Source organism: Notothenia rossii (genome assembly GCF_949606895.1).
Source record: "Notothenia rossii genome assembly, chromosome: 3".
In the NCBI taxonomy this organism is placed as follows: Eukaryota; Metazoa; Chordata; class Actinopteri; order Perciformes; family Nototheniidae; genus Notothenia; species Notothenia rossii.
Window position 1 is genome coordinate 13,324,131 of NC_136901.1, and position 21,712 is coordinate 13,345,842.

Here is a 21,712-nt window from a genome sequence, read left to right on the forward strand (position 1 = left end):
CAAGAGTGAATTTCAGTTTCTTAGTTAGAACTTCAATGTGGTGTTTAAAGTTTAGATTTCTGTCCAACCAAAAGCCCACATATTTGTATGTATCGACTCAACGGAGATGCCATCAAAGGTGTCAATGGAGAGGCAAGAGGACGCTGACTTGGGAGCAAAGAGCATTGCTTTGGTTTTCTTACCGTTCAATAGCACTTTAGAATCAAGAAGCGCATGCTGTAGCATGATAAAATCAGTTTTTAAATTTGAAATGGCCATATCCAGAGAAGGAGCACATTAGTATACAATAGTGTCATCAGCATACATATGATAGGTAGAAAATTGCATCTGATTACAAATATTGTTTACATATAATAAAAAGAGCAAGGGCCCCAAAATAGAGCCCTGTGGAACTCCCTTCTCCAAGGTGACAGGGTCAGAGACAGTACTACCTAACCTGACGTATTGAGTATGGTCGTTTAGATAACTTTGAAACCAGCAGATGGCGTTATGACCGAAACGAGACATCAACATAACATTAGACAGAATGTGGTGATCTACAGTGTCAAATGCTTTGGCTAGGTCAATAAACAATGCAACACAAACATATATTTTTTTATCCAAAGCAGCCTTGATATCGTCTAAGACTTTCAGACTGGCAGTCACAGTACTGTGCTTTGATCTGAATCCAGATTGCATAGGGTTAAGGATGTTGTGTGAATTTAAAAAAGTTTTAGCTGAGTAGAAACTAGGGACTCAAGAATCTTTGATAACACAGAAAGATTTGAGATAGGACGATAGTTATTCAACTCAGTGGGATCACCAGCTTTCAAGAGGGATAGATAGAGAGATAGATAGAGAGATAGATGGATAGATAGCGAGTTATCTGACAGCCAGAGGTGAGCTGTTGTAAAGTCTTAAGGCATTTGCAGGAATTATTTCCTGTATCTGTCCTTGTGACAGCGGAGCTGAGTTATATTCATTCACTACAAAATACATTTCAGTGTATCTCAATCATGGCTGTTTGAAACATGCAGGCTAACGATCTGCCGGGGGGCCATTTAGTGTAACTGGGACCCCCGGGCAAAAAGCATTTCATGACTGATGAATCAGTGAAATGTGCCCTGCAGCAGCGGATCATGAATTTACTTTTTCATGGCCTAGTGCAGCATTATGTGATGAAGCACACTACACACATGTGGGGGAGGAATTAAAACTGTTACTGGAATAACTTTCATTAGAGCAGCACAATTAATCCAAATGTTATTGAAATCGCAATATGGACTAATCCAAAATGCTAATCTCAGCAAGCATCATATTTGGGTACAAATAAAGTTACTCCATGATCATTTTAGTATATATTTTATGGAACAGGATTAGGGGCCACATGGGGGAAAATGTGGAGTATTAAGATTCTGAATTTATTCTCAGAATTCTGAAGAGTCTGATAAAATCTTTTCAGAAAGCGTGTGTGTGAGGAGGAATGTGTGTGTGTGATATAAATGCAGTAGACCCACCTTTTCCTGTCCCCAGTGAAGTCCCGGCACCGCCTCGCTTCTCTTCATGTTTCCATTGTGTGAGCTGCTGCTGTGGTAGCTGTCCATCAAGCAGTCAGTCATTTGTATAAAAACAAAGACTCTCCATCTTTGTGCTTTTCTAGCCAAACATGTCCACCTATGTTTGACAGTTTTTTAAAAAGCCTTCTGAAGATTTACATTTCTCCTTTTTACTTGACACACCTCATTCAACACACACACACACACACACACACACACACACACACACACACACACACACACACGCACACGCACACGCACACACACTCAAATTAGAAACATAATGTCCATGGCCTAAACAAAGAAACCTATGTGCAGTGCATTGTGGGCTGTCATACAGTCCCTCCATTGCTGTAATACTAGCAAAGTGTAAATGGCTTGTATCGACCAATAGTGAACTGCTGATATTGTTTTAAAATGTGTTTGTCATCTTCATAAGTATGATACTAGAGACACCACGACTTTACAAATGTTAAGTTGAAGAGGATTTAGTCCAGAGTGTGTGTGGGGTCCATGACAGGACGTTTGTCAGTCTATCGTTACCCAGAATACACCACAGGTCATTTATCTGATGACCAACCAACGTGTCATTAACTAACCTCCCTATGATATAGTCGTTGTAAAAAAATTATATATATTTTTGTATTGATTGAGTAGTAGTAGTTATTTGAGTTATTATATTATCAATATCAGAGCATACAAGGAACTAAAATGCCCTGGTTGATATCAATGTTAAACATTTTCTAAAAACGAAATATCAGTAAAAAACTGAAATATAAAAAACAGCCACTATAGACAGTTTCCATTTCAAAAACCTTTATGTAGGTTGGTATTCAATGACACATTATACAGTATATTAAAATATTTTTGAAAACAGCTAAACCGGCACTGTCCTCAGCATTCATAAAGAAAATATCTATAATATTTCTTAATGTGAACTTGGATCATGACACAGGTGTTGATGTGGGTCCATTGGCTCCAGATACATCTGTGATCAACAGTTAGTCTCCTGTCTGACCATGGCTGTGCTGAATATTTAATAATACATTATTTTCTGCTGATTTTTGTTTTTTTAGAGAAAGCTCCTCTAGTCAGTCCTCCAACCAGGTGTTTGTGTACCCCATCACCTCCAGCTCAACCCCCCCTTCACCCTCTGCTCCCAGGTAAAACACATAACACTCAAACTACTGTACACTAACACGTCCTCTGAGAGCAGCTTCCCTTTACCCTGTGTGTGTGTGTGTGTGTGTGTGTGTGTGTGTGTGTGTGTGTGTGTGTGTGTGTGTGTGTGTGTGTGTGTGTGTGTGTGTGTGTGTGTGTGTGTGTGTGTGTGTGTGTGTGTGTGTGTGTGTGTGTGTGTGTGTGTGTGTGTGTGTGTGTGTGTGTGTGTGTGTGTGTGTGTGTGTGTGTGTGTGTGTGTGTGTGTGTGTGTGTGTGTGTGTGTTCAGCGGAATCTGGTGCAATCCGGTGGTTTTAATCATTAGTGTCTTTATTAATACTAAAACACCAGTATATACTGAAATAAACACATTTTTTAATCCCATTTTCATACATTTTTTGGTTCAATGTAAAACTGAGAAGCATCATAACCCTCCAAAGGCAATCAATATTGTGTTTGTTTCAGTCAGAGAGTGGATGTCAGGTTGCATCATGACACCCATATACTGTATATCTGAATGCTGTGGAAGGCTATCTCTGATTGGTTGATCAGGTACATGCTAATGTAGCTGTGCTGCTCCACAGGTTTATCTGTTAAGCCTGTTGAGCCTGTTGGAGGGCAAAGCCTGCATGAGCAACAACTGCATAATTCTCTGTGTTTATATAAATGCATGAATAATATTTCCATCTGCATTTCTCCAGTGTCTTCTCCTGCCAAGTGTTACTATCATATTTGGTGTGTGTGTGTGTGTGTGTGTGTATGTGTGTGTGTGTCCTTGGTTAACACATTCTCCTGTTTGCCCTGCCTCCGTATGAAATCCTTTAAAACATATTTACATGCACAGATTAAATATTCACCTACAGAAACCTGAAGCTCTTTACGCGCGCTCTGCAGAATAAGAAGATGTGGGTTTTTATTTTATGTCAACAAATCCCATCAAAAGACCCACTCCTGTCTCTCCAAGCCCACTGGTTTACACTGCATGGATCTTTAAAGACTGTTTGCTTTAATTTCTTAAAACAAGTCCAAAACAACTGCTGTTTTATGTAAATATAAACAGAAGGACAAAATAGTGCATTTATTGGGGACTACTTTCAGTGGTGGAATAATAGGGATGCAGGGGGGGGGGGGGGGGTACTATCTATGTATGTTAGTGCTGGGTTTTGTATGGTCATGAAAAGCCATTGAAATTTTAAATGCAATTTCCTTGGCCTGGATAATTTTTGAAAAGTGGCTTTAGTTACATCCAATAAAACTGCAAATGTTTCCAAGCACCAAAATAGTATGTATAGATTATAACGTTAATGGGCCTGTAACCGTTGCACTGTTTTGGTGGTGAGACGGCCCACCAGCTCAGACTTCTGTAGCATTAGCAAGCTCACCATGCCGCCAAGATGCAGCTCCTATAACTTATGGCTTTACAACATCCTTAAAGCAGAGATACTGTTAAATCATCAAGTGGCACTCATTCATGTCATTCGAGGACACCAGTTGTCTTTTCGCAGCTATATTTTCCGGACAGCCCGATTGCAGCAAGATTTGCCCGTGGTGAAATAAAGTATGTCTGCACATTTGGGTTTGCTCCTAGTCTTTAAACAAACAGCCTATGGAGTAGTTTAAGAAGAACCCCTATACCCCAATTTGCAGTCCTCCTAACAAATGGATTTGCACGTGAGGAACAGAAGTAAAAACTAAAACCATCACTAGTCACTAAGGTCCTTTTATAAAAATGGCTGCCATTCAATAACTTTTACCACAGTTTGTTTTACCAAGAATATCACCTAATTTTTTATGTGTCACAACTATTTAAAATGAACTTGAATTAGAATTATAACTACAAATAATATACATAAAATACCATTCTGATAATAAAAGTGGACTGAATGAATACCGTGGAGGTTGTGGTATGATAGGTAGAACTGTGGAAATTATATTTTTGGTGAACGTAAACAAACTAATCTTTACTACAGAATGTATTATTTTATGGATTTACCATCAAAATAATATGTATATGTATAATTGAATTAATACAAATATGTTAATTAGGTACATGTTAATCTATGGCTCAGGCATTAATAGGTGGTCCTACCAATCAGACGGTCCATGGTTCAATCCCACCCCCTTTAGTCAGGGTCATCATGACACACACACTACTGTAGGAGTGTGTGTGTGGGGTTAGGTATCATGATGACTTTGGATAGAAGCCAGCTGAATGACATATGATCCAATGTCATCTGTTCTCCTGATAGCATAATGTGATGTGTTTGCTCATTAATATCTGTGCTCTTTTGTACTGTTTCCATAACGAGTGCTAGTGGTTAGTGTAAACCCGAGGCAGTGACAGCGTGGATAAAGTCAATGACCCCGTGAACAACGACGCGGCTGTTTGGATTACAGCCGGGAACTCTATTTACTCTTTATGTCATCTAAGTGTAATTATCTGATTCATCGAGCATGAACACTGTGATTATCAGCTGCTGTAACAGACTATATGAAAGCCTGCTGTTATAAACACTTTGAAGGATAAGGAATTTGAGCTGGATAAAAAAAAAGAAGCAAAATGAAGATTAGCATAGAGAACAGAAAGAGGGACTAAATAAAGTAATAGGTACAATGTGAGTACAGGCAGAGCAACACAACCTGCTGATCCTTACACCACTTCCCTCCCGGCTATGCGTGAGTGCGCTTGCACGTGTGTGTGCATGTGTGTTGGCGGGCTGATTTGCAATGCTGAGTGCACCGAGTGGGAGGATGAGGAGGAGAGAGGAGACCGAGAGGGTTTAGGAAGAAGATAGTCAGAAAAACAGCGGATGGAGAGAGAAATGCAGTCAGTGCACTCCAGAGTCACACCAATCTGCTGTACTTAAACACACACACACACACACACACACACACACACACACACACACACACACACACACATACACACACACACACACACACACACACACACACACACACACACACACACACACACACACACACACACACACACACACACACACACACACACACACACACACACACACACACACACACACACACACACACACACACACACACAGTTTGCCCACGCAGGGCCAGAGGTGAAAGTTATTCCTCCCACTATAATTACCTCTCTCTCTTCTGCCCCCTATCCCTCTGTCTCTCTGACAAACACACTGAACGACTCCCACACACCAAACATTTTGTTTTGAAATGATTTCTGAGCTGATAGCTTCACACTTTACTCTTCAGCATCAGGTGCAAAGCTGTTAAAGCAGACACAAGGCTATCAGCTCAGGGTTTTTAAGAGTGTAGTGAGGGATATTCCAGAAAAACAACTTGAACTTGAATTCGACTAATTCTGGGTGACACCTAAGTTTGTGGCATACATTACTTTCCAATGAATTTGTATGTACAGTAGACGCATGTAGCTGACGTAGGAACAGTCTGAATAAAGCCTGAGGGTCTCCTTTACCATCCGTGCCTAAAGTTTGGCTATAAAACTACGTGTCGGAAGAAGGTGGTGCTCCTACTGGAAAACTGTTGAAAAAAACATTGTAAATAAGCGGCCGGATGCAAACTGTGCTCCTCAATCTCAAAGTAAGCTAAGATAGAACTTTGTGTATCCTGGCTATTCAGCAGTAGCAGTAGATCGAGTGGAAATATACCAGGAATAGTGTCCATGAGCTGTCAGTCATTCCATGTGACGTGGATAACATGTGAAGATGAAAGCCACAGAGCGAAGGTGTTTCCTGTGGCGTGTCGTGGTGCATTGTGCCACTGCTTAAGGACTTTTACATCAGGTAATGGGTGAGAGTCATTGAGCTCCTGACGTCTCCACCAAACATTCACGCTCCCCTCCAGGACAGAGCCAGTCTGTAGGCGTCCACTGTCCTCACTCTGTGTTGTGGTGGAGTGTGGAGGATGAGTTCAGGAGCCTGAGGACAGGATCTGCTGTCTGCTGGTACGGCACCGGAAACTTCTGTTACGCTTTTACAACTGCAGCAGGGCGAGCAGGCGGTGGTGGGAGGGGGATTGTATTTTAATATCCTTTAGGCTCCTCCTCTCACAGGTATCACGGACGATGGGTAGATTGTTGGTAGATCTTCGGATGATTCTTGGTAGTTTGGTACAGATGATATTCTGGGCAGTTTAAGCAGAGCCCTCCCGTCCTGAGCCATGCATCAGAGGTGGGAGAAGTACCCAGATATTGTACTTGAGTAACAGCTGGAGAACCACAGTGTAGGAATACTCTGTTACAGTAAATGTCCTGCATTCAACATTTTACTCAAGTAAAAGTACAAAAGTATTATGATCAAAATAAAGTGAAAGTACCAAAAATATGTCCATTTCAGAATAATAGATATGATATGTTTTCTAATGATTGATCATGAAAGTGTTCTCAAAGCTGGTAAAGGTGCAGCTAGTCTGAATGACTTTGTATACTGCAGGGTAGCTTGTGAATTTACTCTGAGCACCCTGAGCAATGTCACATAACTTCTGCTTAAAACACTTTTCTTCTGGTGTTTTGTCACTTATGCTCATTATCTCAGTGCTCAACTCTTTATCAAGACAGGATCCACGTTCCCTGACTGCAGTGAAGCTTGTGGCTCAGTGTTTACAGTCATCACTAACTGACATGGGGTCTCAAATTTAAAATGATCAGTGTTTTAATCAAGTGAAGTGCTCAATTGCATTGCAGTTGAGTGTTTTCCTTTGAATGACCTGACAGGGAAGTTAAATACCCTAAAAGTTCCCTAAAAGAAATGTCTTTAGGGAAAATATGTCGTAACTACTTCTGAAGGAGCTTGTTTTGTTGTTCTCTGTGTTCTGCAGCAGCTCTTCCCAGAGGCAGCGAGTGAACAGTGACAGCTCTGCAGCTGAAGCTCTGACACACAGCGCTGCACCTGTGGCCAGCAAGCTCAGCAGGTGAGTTCCCTCAGACACGCACACTTTATCCTTTTTGTTGGCAAAGAAGACGCTCCAAGTACAACAACGGTTACATAATTGGTGATTTGACAAGTTAACCAGAAAGGAAAAAGCCTGCATTAATACGAACAAAGGTGAGCAAACAGATGCTGTCTCTCTCGCTTGCACTTGCTGTTGAGTACGATGGCTGACTGCAAAAGCCCAGACATCTTCCATCAGGAGAACCTCCCTTTCAGAAACAATGCAAATATAAAATTACAAATGTGCCAAAACAAGACACCTCTTCACCATCGAACCCTTCTCACACTCAACAATCGCCATCTTGCTACACAACAGAAGTTACGAGACCAGCTGCAGTTGGTACAGTAAACACAGCAATATACAAATAAAAGTTATACATTTCACTATTTAAGTAACGTACCACTTTACTGCTGTTCATTTGTTTAAAGAGCAGTCTATTGATTTGTTACCACAGAAAGCTAATGTGGCGATCATCACTTCCAGTTAGAGCACTGAAGCCTTGTGTATCTTGAGACTTCTCTCAAATGTTTTACTCTTTAAAGGTGACCTATTATGCAAAATGCACTTTTTCATGTCTTTTCTACATAAAGATGTGTCCCCGGTGTGTCGGGGAACTCACGCAGCGTCAAAAAATAAAACCCTCTCTCTTCTCCTCCGTACCCAAATCTCTAAAAACGGGGGTACAACGGAGCTGATCCAGATTTGCGTCCGATATGACGTAATATCGGCGGCGGACCCACAGCACTATCAGAAACATTGCTATCAGAAACAATGCCCGACTGTTTTGGACGTAATATGGTCGGTGTTTACATTAGCATCGCTAACAATCAGAGCTAACCTGTACTACACAGAGCATGTGTGTGAAGAAGCAGGAAATAAAAAGGAATTCAACTTGTGGTATAACCGGCAAGAGAGAAAGCCTTTGAACTCCATACTGTTTCAGAAATAATCCTTGATCTAATAATCCTTCCGTGTCATCACCGCAGCATTTTAGACAGATCTGCCAGGTCCCACATGAGCCGCCATAAGCTCCGCCCCCTCTTATTTTTAATTTTGTTCATTTTTTTTGCCTTTTATTTATACAGGTGACAATCTAATTGAGACACAGGTTCTCATTCTCAAGAGAGACCTGTTTATACCCAGAATCAGCACTTTTGAAACAGGAAGTGAAATAGAGGGATATGAGGCATGGCTAGAACGGGTGATCTGTTTGTTTTTTTGACCAAAACACTTCATAGACATGTTTTTTATATTTTTTCATATATCTGAGGCCTATTCTATTGCCTAAAAATAGCACGATAGGTGACCTTTAATTTTTCATGAAAAAGACAGGGGATAGTCACTGGTCTCCGAACATAGGTACAGATTCAAGTATTATTTACTCTGGCAAACCCAAAAGAAAGTAACCCAAAGTTTGCTCTAATTTCACTTTGCAAAGGCCGGCTCTACACCACTACTGTTTTTTTAAGTGCAAAACAAAGGAGCCTTTTATGAAACATTCATACATGTAAATGTATCGTTATGTTCTTATATGTTCTGTGTCTGATTTGTGTTTTGCAGGGCGGGTTGCATCCATCGTTCCAACACCACTGCTGCTGATTTCAAACCAAGACTGAGGTAAGAACACCTGCAAACACATTTAAATAAGCAAATCACAGAACATCACAATGAACCTCTTAACATAGGACATGGAATAATGTCTCAGCACTAATCTGTAAAGCTAACACACAGAGAGAGGACATTCCTTTACTGTCTCTGTGTGGACTTTTCATTCACCACCAACCCGTTCTCACAGCTCTGTGATTTGATCAGTTTGAGCCGAGTTTCTGTCACATGACGCTGCTCATTAAAACATACCGGTACTCATTAAAGCAAAACAGTCCTCCGCTCATTAAAACACTGTGCCACCGTCAAAGGAAGTACATGCAGTGATGCCTGCACCCTGAAAAGTCCAATATGTGTGTGTGGGGCTACGCATGGGTCAAATCTTTTTTTTAGTTAGAAAAACACGTGTTTAACATGATTTTTCTGTATTTGTTTACACCAGATTAGTTCCTATAATTATTAATCCAGACGGAAAAGATGCAGTTGAAAAAAAAATTGTTTGTTTAGGACCAGTGTATGAAAACTGACAACACATAGGTGTCATGATTTTTGAGCAATGCAAATGTATCAATGAACAGGAAGTGGTTGATCAGCTGTTCTTTGTCCAGACAGGAGAAGATCCAGAAGCCAAGTGAGACTGAAAGGGAGCGAGAAACAGGTAGTGTGTGTGTGTGTGTGTGTGTGTGTGTGTGTGTGTGTGTGTGTGTGTGTGTGTGTGTGTGTGTGTGTGTGTGTGTGTGTGTGTGTGTGTGTGTGTGTGTGTGTGTGTGTGTGTGTGTGTGTGTGTGTGTGTGTGTGTGTGTGTGTGTGTGTGTGTGTGTGTGTGTGTGTGTGTGTGTGTGTGTGTGTGTGTGTGTGTGTGTGTGTGTGTGTGTGTGTGTGAGTGATAAAGTGGGACAGCTCCTGTGTCTCCAGACAGACACTTTTTGTTCTCTGACACATATATTTCCTCCACCTGTGTCTCTGGGCGCTCTCCTTGCATGCTGGGAGTTGCCTGTGTGTCTGTCAGTGTCTCTCTCTCTCTCTGTGATCCGCCTCACTTTTGTTTCTCTCTCGGCGCCGAGTTTGCCAGCAGTTTATTTTGGATTCCAGTTTTGGTGTTTTTTAAGCTGAACACAACCCAGTTCTCGCCGTCAGTGATTAAGAAGTGTCTGGAATCTGTCCCATGATGCAACAGCAGCCACTGATAAAGAAAGGCTGTTATTTCTCAAAGACACATGTTGAGCCAGCAAGTAATCCCAGATACTTAAGATACACCTGCATTCAACGACATCTTTAAAGGATCATTCTAGCTTTGAGTAAGTTCCAACAAGTTTTCACATTTGAATATAAAAGGCTTTAAAGCTGGATATTAAACTCTGTGCATTTGTACACAATCTTGGGAGAATTCAATACATGACACATCTAGATCTTACCTTATCAGGGAAACAAACAAATGACGCCCGACAGCTTTGTAAAAACACATTTTTAACATAAAATGGATTTATTCATTATCTTTTAAAGCTGTTACTCATCAGACAATTCGTTTTTTGAGGCCTCTTTCTAGATAATTTGACACCTGGTCAGAATCTGCATCTCAAGATATCCGTGAAACAAGATCAAGTTTCATCAGTTTCAGTACAACGAACAACAACACGTATTTATTTTTTTCAGTGTTTTTAATAACTTGGTCCATTTGTTATGAGGAGCAGGAGACCTCTGGAGATAATTTGGCTCCTGGTAGAAAGCTCCTGAACGATTAACAATGAAGGAGTTTAACAGTCAACAGCTAATACTAACTAGCTCTCCTCCTGCCGGGTTTTCTCATGGATTAGTTCACAAAGTACAAATATTAGACAAAATAAATAGGGTCTGGCCCCTGGAGGCACAAAGAACATCTGTGTTTGGCACACACACCTTCTATGATGTTAGTCTTTATACAGCATCTTCGTTATAAACTCTGGGTATGAGACACAAATAATCCACAGGTTATACGTTTTTTTACTTTCAATCATTCAATCATAAAATATTATATAACACACATCTCTTAACAGTTCTAAAAACAATATTTCAGTTGGTATAGGTTCAGTTATTTCCTTACACAGTACTCACATGTTTATTGAAAGACATTGTACTGCTATGGTGAATGAGCCTCTACACTGAGAGCCCTTCAGTGTGAATGTACTGACAGAGGTTTTCTTTTAGGTTTTCAAAGATTGTTCATATGAAGCAGAATTTGATTTAGATGTCTCTCTCACCTCTTACACGTGTGAATGTTGATTTTCGATAAACTTGATTTCAGCTGAAGCCATGTCTGATACCGATGCAGTTTGTGCATACCTCTTCTAGAATATTCTTATTCTAATGCAGACATGGTTCCTCTCTCTCTCTCTCTCTCTCTCTCTCTCTCTCTCTCTCTCTCTCTCTCTCTCTCTCTCTCTCTCTCTCACGCACACACGCACACATTCTTGTGTCACTTGCTTCATTGAACCCTCAGTTTGATGCAGTCAACCTGTCTGACCCTTATGGGAGCTGTGTGTGTGTGTAGGGGCTCTTTGAAGAGACAGAAAGAAGGGGGGGGGGGGGTGGGGACAAGTCTTGCATATCCTCTCTGCTTCCATAAATCTCCCCTCCTCGTGTCTTTGGACCGACCCCTCATTTTCTCTGCTTTATTTAAATTCCTTCCCTGGGCTAAATGACTTTAATTCCAGCATTCCAGCCACATCCAGTGTGTGTGTGTTGGCTGTTTGTGCTTTGTGTGTTGTTTTGGGTTTGTCTTACAGGCACAAACGCTATTAGAGATTTCTGAAGTCTCTCTCTCTCTCTCTTTCTCCCCCACCCCACCACCCCCCACCCCCCACCCCTCTAAGCCTCACATAACTGGATTAGGACTCAGCTATTTAGAGAGAGGAGTGAGAGCGAGTATTGAGGTCAACCTAATAAACATTCACCTCATAAGGCTGCAGTCTGTGTTTCACATAGTTTCCATTATCACCATGTATTACCTTTGTCTAATTCACTAGCTGGAACTGTATGCGAATGCCACATTGTATATTTACCTGTTTTTATTAGAATGTGGAGATTGATAGAAATATGAACACAATATGAAGGTGAGCTTTAGAGATAGGGTTCATGCAAGACTGTTGTATAACACCATCATCGTTTCCCGTAAGCTACAATTTATTTATCAAACTTTTGTAAAAAAATAAATAATGTTGCACCACATAATCTAAAGAAGCACATATTCATGTTGCACGACTAGCAGCTAATCTGCAGCATCCGGACTGTGTGCTCTGATCCTATTGACTGTGACCAAACAACATACCAACTGTCATCAGATGCTCATTCAAATGTGCTGGATTCTGATTGGTACACAGAGAATGTGACATCAGACTTTTGCCAAAGAGAGATAATTTACTCCATTCACATCTGCCTGCAGATTGGTGGGGTATTTAGCATTTTCATTTACATGAGTTTATATTGACTATCTTGTCTCTGTCTGTCTCTCTGTCAGAGATGTTGATCGAGTTAGTGAAGAACAAGGATGAGAAGAAGGTGAGTTTATGAGCCACTCCGCTGGAATGAATCAATAACCATTCATAACAACAGATGTAATGTTGCCTCTCAAAACAGTGTTTGCTATCACTTAACATATAACTCCATGTCTGTTTAGCTTCTTGAAATTAAACCACTTCCGAACAAGTTGGTATCGGCTAAATAAGAGTACATTCACAAGCTACCCTGCAGTATTCAAAGTCATTCAAAGCAGCTGCACCTTTACCCGCTTTAGTTATAATCCAAACATATCATCAGTAGCAAGGAAAGTGAACCCTTTGGAACAACCTGCATTTATGTATACATTTGTTCCAAAATATGGTCCTCACCTAAGTAACAAAAATGAACGAACACAATCTGTCCTCAGTAGAACTAGGACGATTTGCACAATGCTGCTGGGAAACTGTTAGGTAGTGTGATTAAACTAATGTTGAATTATAGGGGAAGAACTCGCAGCACTATGGCAGAAACAAAGCACTGCATATCAAATGATAACATCATCCCAAAGGCGATGTTCAGTCACATCATGATTTTGGGCTGCTTTGTCGACTCGGGCCTGGACAGTTTGCCATTCTCAAAAGAAAAATGAATTCTCAACTGTATCATGATATCCCGCAGGATAATGTCAGACAAGGGTTCACATGTTTTTTCTTGCCACTGTATTATTCTGGAATGGGCCAATCTGCATAATAAGTACTTCTACTTTCGGTGCTTTAAGTGTGTTTTGATGCCAATACTTTTCAATTTATACTTGAGTAACATTTTGATCGAAGGACTTTTATATTGATACTTTTATACTTGTACTTAAGGACAAGATCTGAGTTCTTTTTCCACCTCTGCTGATTGGAAAGCTTCCTCCCTGAATCAGAATGTTACATGTTGTTTTCCATTTTTAAAGCTAATCCAGCCGCTCTTCCACCCACAGCTGCAGGAGCTGCACCTGAAGGGGGCGGAGCTTACAGTGATTGACAAGTCAGGCTGCAGTCTGCTGCACCACGCCGTCTCTGTAGGAAGCAAGGAGATGGTCCGCTACATCCTGGACAATGGTGCGGTACAATTTACTTTATGTTGTAATCGGATTACATTTGACAAAGTAGTTATTCTTATCCATAAACTGTTGCATTCAGCTTTACTTTTAGAACATGTGTTTTTCTGCATTTAAAGTCAAGCGTAGGTCATGATGAATAACATGGCAGGTTACTCACCTTTGACAGCATTAAAGTATCCACTTCTTATGCGTCTCATTGTTTTTAGTTCACTTTAAAATGGTTTCTGCATCCTGGGGGATACAGTCATTTGACAGGATGTGTCCATTTTTAAAATGGGTGTATTAACAGAAGAATTTTTGTGAAATGTGGGTGTAATATTTGCTTAACAGGGGTCTAAAAAAAAGTGAAATATAGGTTTAATAAAAGTGAAACATGGGTGTTATGTAGAAAATAGTATTCAATTAATTTTCCTTTGATTGCTCACCACCATTTCACTGAGTATTAGTGTTATGCCACTGTTAGATACAAAATGCATTAAATAAAGTGGTTTAAACATTATGATGTGTATAACACATTGTCAGTGGTGATGCTGTGGTCTAATCTCCTTTTATCTGTCTCTTCCAGCTCCCAGTGATCTGCTCGATGTCACAGAAAATCAGCAGTGAGTACAGTCATGGAAACCTTTATCGCCTTTAAACCAATGATAGAGAGTTTGACATTTGATCACAATTATTCTTTTTGCTCAGAAAACGTTGTGAAGCTTCTATTGTAGCTGTAGCTTTGAAGATGTCCCACTGGCTGTCTATGCATGCAGGGCATCCCAACCAGTGGACCTTAAAGAGAATAAATAAACACATACAAACCAAACACAGTGCTCTGGGTGCTGATCATCAAGGAGGCTTGACTCTCAGAAGATTCTGCTGTTCTCTCATGCTTGCTCTCCCCCTCTGCCCCCCCCCTCTCTGAACCACCAGTGGGGAGACGGTTCTGCATCGTGCTGCCTCTCTGTGCCACAGGACCATCTGCCATTACCTGGTGGAAGCAGGAGCCTCGCTGATGAAGACAGACCTGCAGGTAGGCTCTGTCATTTACCAGCTGCACTCAATGCACATCTTGGGGTAGGCCCTTTGTGGGAGAGCTTGAGTGGTCTACAGAACCCTGCACTGGTCCCTACTGAACCCCTTTGGGAGTGAGGACGCAGATTGGAACCAGGGCTTCTGGTCCAATGTCAGTATCCTCTCTTAGATGCTCCTCAGGACTAATGGAACCCACTCTGGCAGACACACGCCTTCCCAGAAGAGTAGCAGATTCCAGAGCCACAATATGACTCCATTTAATGGCCATTGCTCTACTATGGGATGTCCAACAAGCTCATACAGGTGTGATGGTCAGGAATCACTGGACTCAAACATGCATCATTTTGGTGCAGTTTTCCACTGATGTTTCAACAGTGTAGAAAAGCTCCTAACTGACTGGACTCAGCAATGACCTAGATACACAGAAAAGGGGGGTGAGGGGTGCAGAGAGTGTGACACAGAGACAGAGATTAAGAGAGAGACAGACGGCAAGAGAGAAGGAGACAGAAATGGCTTTAGACGAGACGACCGTCGACATGTCCGTAAACAAATCTGTTCCATCTCTACTTCTCTGTCTATGTCCCTGGTAATGTTTCCAAATTTGGTAGAACCCCAACGATATATTCACGCACGCACGCACGCACGCACGCGCACACACACACACAAACACACACACACACACACACATCTAATTAGAGTGTTTCTAAACTCTGTGATGAGATCCAGCACTTACTGAGTGTGATTGTGTGTGGGTGTCCTCTCTCAAGGACACATATTGTTTATAGCTTTTGTAATTCAGTCTTTCTCATTGTCTCGTGTTTATTAGTTGGAGACAATGCTACTTTAACAGCAGCACCTTTCCATTGATGGAGAAATGTGACATTAAAAAGCCAGCTGGTGTGTAAACTCTCTATCACACACGTTTCAGACACGCAGCCTAATGAAACGGCACAATCTCTCTGGCACAGAGGGGAGCGGAGGATCGTGGGAATAAGTCTGGAACAAAAGCCTGTTTTGTTGTTAACGAGACTCAGTGTTCATCCCAGCTCACACTGCAGCTAACGTGTTAGCCACCAGCATGTTGTTCGTCTGTCCACAGTCGGAGCAGGTCTGACTGTGGACAGACACACACACTACTCCAACTGTTGCCGTGGAGAAAGGCTTGCTCGGGTGCAGCATAGCATGTGTTGTGGGGGTGTTTCCTGCTGGGCTCAGATTTTTCAGTTACGACTTTGTTCATTAGCTTTAAAGGGCACCTATTACACAAAATCCACTTTGTTCTGTGTCCCTTCTGTGTAAAGAGATTCTGAAAGTTTCAGGAACACAGAGCCTCTCTCTTGATCCATTTATATAAAGACCTGTCTGAAAATCTGATTTTGGCCACTTTGTGATGTCACAATGTTTTATGGGTTGTGCAACGATTAGCCAATAACCAACCAAGGTAACCCCCCCCCCCCCCCCACCTTATCACCTGAATCTCCTCCTAGAGCACCATTGTGGTTTTTTTATCCAATCACTTCTCAGAGGGGCGTGGCCAGTGAGTTTTTCTGAGTTAATCAAAGATAATGCCAATATTTTTGACTGCAGATCTCAAGGCCATCAAGAGTAATTAAGTCATTTGATACTTCATTCAGAATGTGTTGGTGGCCAAGTGCTGTATAATAACTATGGTTTTGTCAGTGTTTAATAATAGAAGTTGAAGATGCATTTAATGACAAGCTAGCCTCTCTCTGTGGAGTGAGCTTAGACTGTAAATGTGTGTCTGCTGGTGGAGTTAAGAACAGAAGGAAGTAGCAATGAGACAAATAATGTGTATTCTGTGTCTCTGTCAGGGTGAGACTCCGAAGAACCGGGCTGAGAAAGCTCAGGACTCTGAACTGGCCGCCTACCTGGAGAACAGACAGCACTACCAGATGATCCAGAGAGAGGACCAGGAGACGGCCGTCTGACGGACCCTTTATGAGCAGGATGAAGACACTTCCTCATGAGACTGACAGCCGCTCGCTGATGGCGGGATACCATTCTGCTTTCCAGGAAATGACTCGTCAGCAGACTGCGAGGGAAGCTGTGCCAAACGCGATCGCAGCGGGGTGATGCAGGTAACCAGAGGAGATGTAAATGAAGTCATTCCTTTTCATTTTGAGACGCTCAGTAATCAAAAGTGTTTGTGGAGTCGAGAAAAAAAGAGACAATGTTCCTGACTCAGTGATTCAATTTGAAAGACTCGTTCTTTATAGTTATTTCATATCAAACACATTCAAAAGACTCCTTCCTGAAACCAGAAGTGATCATCTGCCAAATGTGAGTCATAGTGTGGAGTTCGGAGGAGTGGGTGAGGTGATGTCATGGTGGAACAACACTCAGGAAATGTCATTTATTCCTCACAACCATGGAGGCTGCATCACATTCCTGACCAAAAGGAAGGTGAGATTCTGAAATATCCCGGGTGTAGTGAATGTGGAGCCAGATGAAAGTTAATTGAACATGTTGAGTGTTGTCCCGGTGGTTAAAGGGCCAAAGACAAAGGTCAAGGGGTCAAAACACTTCATAGAAATCCGATCACTGGCTTTTGAAATACCTTGCCGTGGACCAAAGATGTGTGCATGATGGCGTTCAGCTCAGAGCCAATCAGAATGCTTCGTGAACATCAGGTTTCATGATTCACTCACACCCTGACGCTGAGCTCCATCATGGCTGATAAACAAAGCTGTGTGATTATTCCTTACAGTATGTTGTGAACCTGCTTACCTTACCCGCATGACCTTTTTAATATATTGTACATATATGATGTTGACTTATCTCAACTTCTAATAGAGATAACTATTATTTATAATAATCAATGTCATTTTTTTTTTGGTGCCTGTGCTGAAGAATTTGATATCTGAGAATGTCAAATGACATCAAGTGTGTGTGTGATTAAAAGGAAAACATATATTGTTAATGTATATTAAGATCGTTGTATTAGAATCAGATCATTTTGATTATTCCACGTGCCAAACTTCAACGCTTGTTTACATAAAGATCATTGACATTTGAAATAGTGATGAGTTCAACACTGTCAGGATCGTGGGATTTTTGGAAATCCTAACTTTGTGTGTAATAAGGTTGTTAAAGATTTTGTGATCACTTAATAGAATAAACTCTGGAATAAAAAGCAAACAAAAATATCTAGTTTACGGAAGAGGATTAGGGCAACACCTGACCAAAAGTAAAACATGTTATTGAGGTATGACCTTAATCTCAAGATTCTGAGGAAAAAAATAGCCTTTCTTTTTTTTTTTTTCAGAATCCCACATCCCAACATTTCTGCCCCTGGCCCTAATCCTCTCCCGTACTAGTTGAGCTGTTTTGTTCGGCCTATGAGTTTTAGCATTGACATGTGTCTTCAGATTAGTTTAGCATTGGCTCTTGCTTGTACTGCTAGCATTGATGTTTAGCAGTTTTTATGTTATTAACAACTGTGGCCAATCCAGTTTACGGTATCTCTCATGTTTATAGCAGTTTTTGTTAAACACATTGGTGTAATTGTTAAAAAATATAATTTTCTAATTTTTTTGGAGACGAATATGAAGATAATAAAAGAAGGCAGTTTATTTGAGAAGGACTTGTGTATTTATGTACCTTAACTGTCAGTTGTGATGCTATGAGTTTTAAAAATGTTTCCCACAGCATATTTTGTAAAATATTTTACAATTAACCTTTTGTATTTTAAAATGTCTATGACTTTCTCTTACCTGATATACATATGCTATGCAAGGGACAATGTGCAGTGAGGCGGTCATTATGAGGAAAATAGCTACCGGGGGACCTTGATCAACTTGAAAGGTATTATGTGCTGACATGTACTGTACAATTTCTAACACAATACTTTGGGGTACTCAACATTTCCTGGTTTACAACAGGAGCCTGGGGAGACAACATGGAGTCCTGGGGCCTCATTTATAAAGCCTTGCGTAGGATTCACGTGGGAAGGTTGCTTACCTAAGACAAAGCAAATAAATACGCACAGACATTTTCCGATTCATGGAGACAAATCACATTGTTTGTTGGATGCAGTTTTAACCAGAGGAGCAGCATGGAGGTCGGATCGTCACCAAAATAAATAAATAAGTGGTCCGAAAAAAGTTAATGACAAAATAAATACACATAACCTTCCTCAGGCAGTGTGTCAGTGTTTTGTGTCGGGGACAGGCGCGAGAGACCAGGAGGAAAAATGGTTATTAAAAAAAAAAAAAAAAAAATATTTTAGAAAAATGATTGATTTGAAAATAATATGATACAGTACATTACGTCTGGGTCTCTGTGTTTCATTAAAGCTCGGCTCTGTGTGTGTGTGGAATGAGCCATTTTGTGTGTGTGTGTGCGCGAGCGAGAGAGAGAGAGAGAGAGAGCGCACCGGCACCGGAGATCGTTGTTTTTAGCTTCTGGTGCTAGCGAGCTATGCTAACGGATATAAGGAGTTTTTTAAACAACAAAGTGGAGGAGAGTCCTCTCCTGTCAGACTGAGAGGCTCAGTGAGCTAAAGGACTCTCTCAGTGTTATCTCAGTGGGTCTCAAACGTTTTGGTCACCATTAATGTAAACAATTATTTCCGAGGCACACGTTTATATGATCATTATAGTTATAAAAAAATAAGAGAATAAATGAAAAACAGGTATGAAATACTATATGACATTAAAAAAAGAATAAAGTTTAAAAGGGTGATTTGTAAAATATCCATAAAGAAAAAGTAAATCTGTTTACAGTTCTGTTTCATATGGGTGTTGAGAGATGTATCCTTAGATCTCTTCATTTTGCTCTCAAAGTGCACCAGATTGATGCTTTTAACTTCAATATTTAAAAACAAATCTTCCCGGGGGAGCTTGCCCCCCGACCCCCCTATGTGAGGTCCACACACCAGCTATAAAAATAGCACTTTACCCCTGCTTACACCTATATGCCGTGAGCTGATTATCGAGCCTTCATTGTAAAGGCCCGTCCACACAGCAGCGTGCGTTGACGCTTCACCATTCACTTTGAATGGGGTGATGTCACTTTTCGCCAAACTGCATCGTGGGAAGCGACGTGGAGCGTTGCTGGCGTGGCTCGCTGCAAAAGTTGAGCAATGTTCAACTTTTGACACCTCGGCAGAAGCGTCAGCCAATCGAATCATATGCCAGTACAAGCTCTAGCCAATCAAACCGCTGCTTGTGTGTCAGGGGCGGGAGATTCATGTGATTGGTTGTTGGTCGAGTTTCAGACACGCTCCTAGGCAAGTGTCAATGCACGCCGCTGTGTGGACGGGCCGTAACAGTCGCGGGTACACTGTGTATTTGCGTGGGGATTGTTGCTGTAGAACATTCCACTGTAGCGACCGGTACATTAATGGGAAACCCTAAATGTTTGAGCACCCTCTATGAAACGTCAAGCTACCCCACAGCACCCCCAAAACAAATCTCTGGCGCCGCCACTGAGCCTGACTTGTGTTGGGGGGGGCCCGACTTTTTTTTTTCTCCAAAGGGGGGTCCTGACAGAAAAAGTTTGAGAACCACTGCTTTAAGACAACATATTCAAGGTGGTTTTCAATAACATATCGTATATATATTTATTCCTACAAGTTATGTTTTTGTGTGCTCTGAGGAGTCTCAAACAGGCTGGATCCACTCTATAACACATTGGTCAAATCCTTTGGTGGTCTCTAAAATATTGAAAATATGATATGTTAACCACGCGTGTCATTTTCATCACGGATCATACCTAAAAGTATGCCATACTGATGTTTTATTCATCTGAGCACGATTCATAACTAATTCACTTTTAATAAAGCGACCTGCATGAACGCACCATGACATCACCAGTGGAGCTTCACACGGAGAAACGCTGACCTTTCAATTCTTATTTTTAATAACTCCCGGAAAGGATGCGAGCTAAAGTCCTCCTTCCACCTCCTCTGTCTACCCCTGTCTGTCTATCCTTCTCTCACACACACACACACACACACACACACACACACACACACACACACACACACACACACACACACACACACACACACACACACACACACACACACACACACACACACACACACACCTAAAACAATAGGTGGTGTTATAAGGTTCCTTGCCGAAAGCAGCCTGACAACATGATAAGCACAACATTTAGCTCAGAATAAAATCTATTTCATGCTTTTACAGTATTAATTCACCTTGTTCTCCCTTTGTAAATCGTCATAGGATAACTTCTAATGTATCACACTAGCAATTGTTTAAGAATAAAATATGCAACGCTAAAAAAGGAGGAATATTTTTTTTCTGTCCCTGTATTGTCGGCACAATTAACAATATCATTTACATTAATTACAAGAGCCAAATGTAGAATATTATATAAATATAAAAATGTTTCACTTGTACAAGCATTTTAATCTTATGTATAGTAACTACAAGTGTTATGGAGTAAAAAGTAGAATTTAGGCTCTGAGTAGAAGTATAAAGTAGCATACAATGGAAGTAGAGTAAAGTACAGGTTTTACAAAAATAATACTTGTTTGAGTAAATGTACTTGGTTACATTCCACCAGTAGCAATAAGCATAAGAGAAGAGTTTGAATGTGTTTGAGTCTAATGATGCAGAATGCTCTGCGATGGAATAAACATCGTTACTTGCTCTGAGTGGGTCTCAGAGAAAAGCATCCGGACGTGTGCTGCTGCATGAACCCTGTGAAATCTCTATTCATTTTCCCATTGACAAGTGCAGGCTAATTCCTCATGAATAATGAAAGCCTGAGTTCCGACGTTGTTTTGGGGTCTTTGATCAGGACGATGACACGCTGCCAACTGCTCTTACGCTCCTCCACAAAGCTTAATCAAACATTATCCCTCGGAGCGTCTTAATACAACGA

At 41.1% G+C, this 21,712-nt stretch overlaps 1 protein-coding gene across 8 annotated transcripts in view; it reads left to right on the forward strand.

Moving 5' to 3' along the window:
- The window catches only part of dgkza (diacylglycerol kinase, zeta a), a 91,499-nt gene extending 73,065 nt beyond the window's left edge, over window positions 1-18,434 (forward strand). For 6 of the 8 annotated variants that reach the window (XM_079670898.1, XM_079670899.1, XM_079670892.1 and 3 more), the window contains 9 exons: window positions 2,612-2,698; window positions 7,516-7,608; window positions 9,190-9,246; window positions 9,843-9,892; window positions 12,728-12,768; window positions 13,667-13,814; window positions 14,382-14,418; window positions 14,732-14,831; window positions 16,666-18,434. In XM_079670898.1, coding sequence (XP_079527024.1) covers window positions 2,612-2,698; window positions 7,516-7,608; window positions 9,190-9,246; window positions 9,843-9,892; window positions 12,728-12,768; window positions 13,667-13,814; window positions 14,382-14,418; window positions 14,732-14,831; window positions 16,666-16,782 — 730 coding nt within the window. In that variant the 3' untranslated portion in view covers window positions 16,783-18,434. The remainder of the gene's footprint in view (window positions 1-2,611; window positions 2,699-7,515; window positions 7,609-9,189; window positions 9,247-9,842; window positions 9,893-12,727; window positions 12,769-13,666; window positions 13,815-14,381; window positions 14,419-14,731; window positions 14,832-16,665) is intronic. The other 2 variants (XM_079670896.1, XM_079670897.1) reach the window with 1 other exon arrangement.
- The last annotated feature ends 3,278 nt before the right edge of the window (window positions 18,435-21,712 follow it).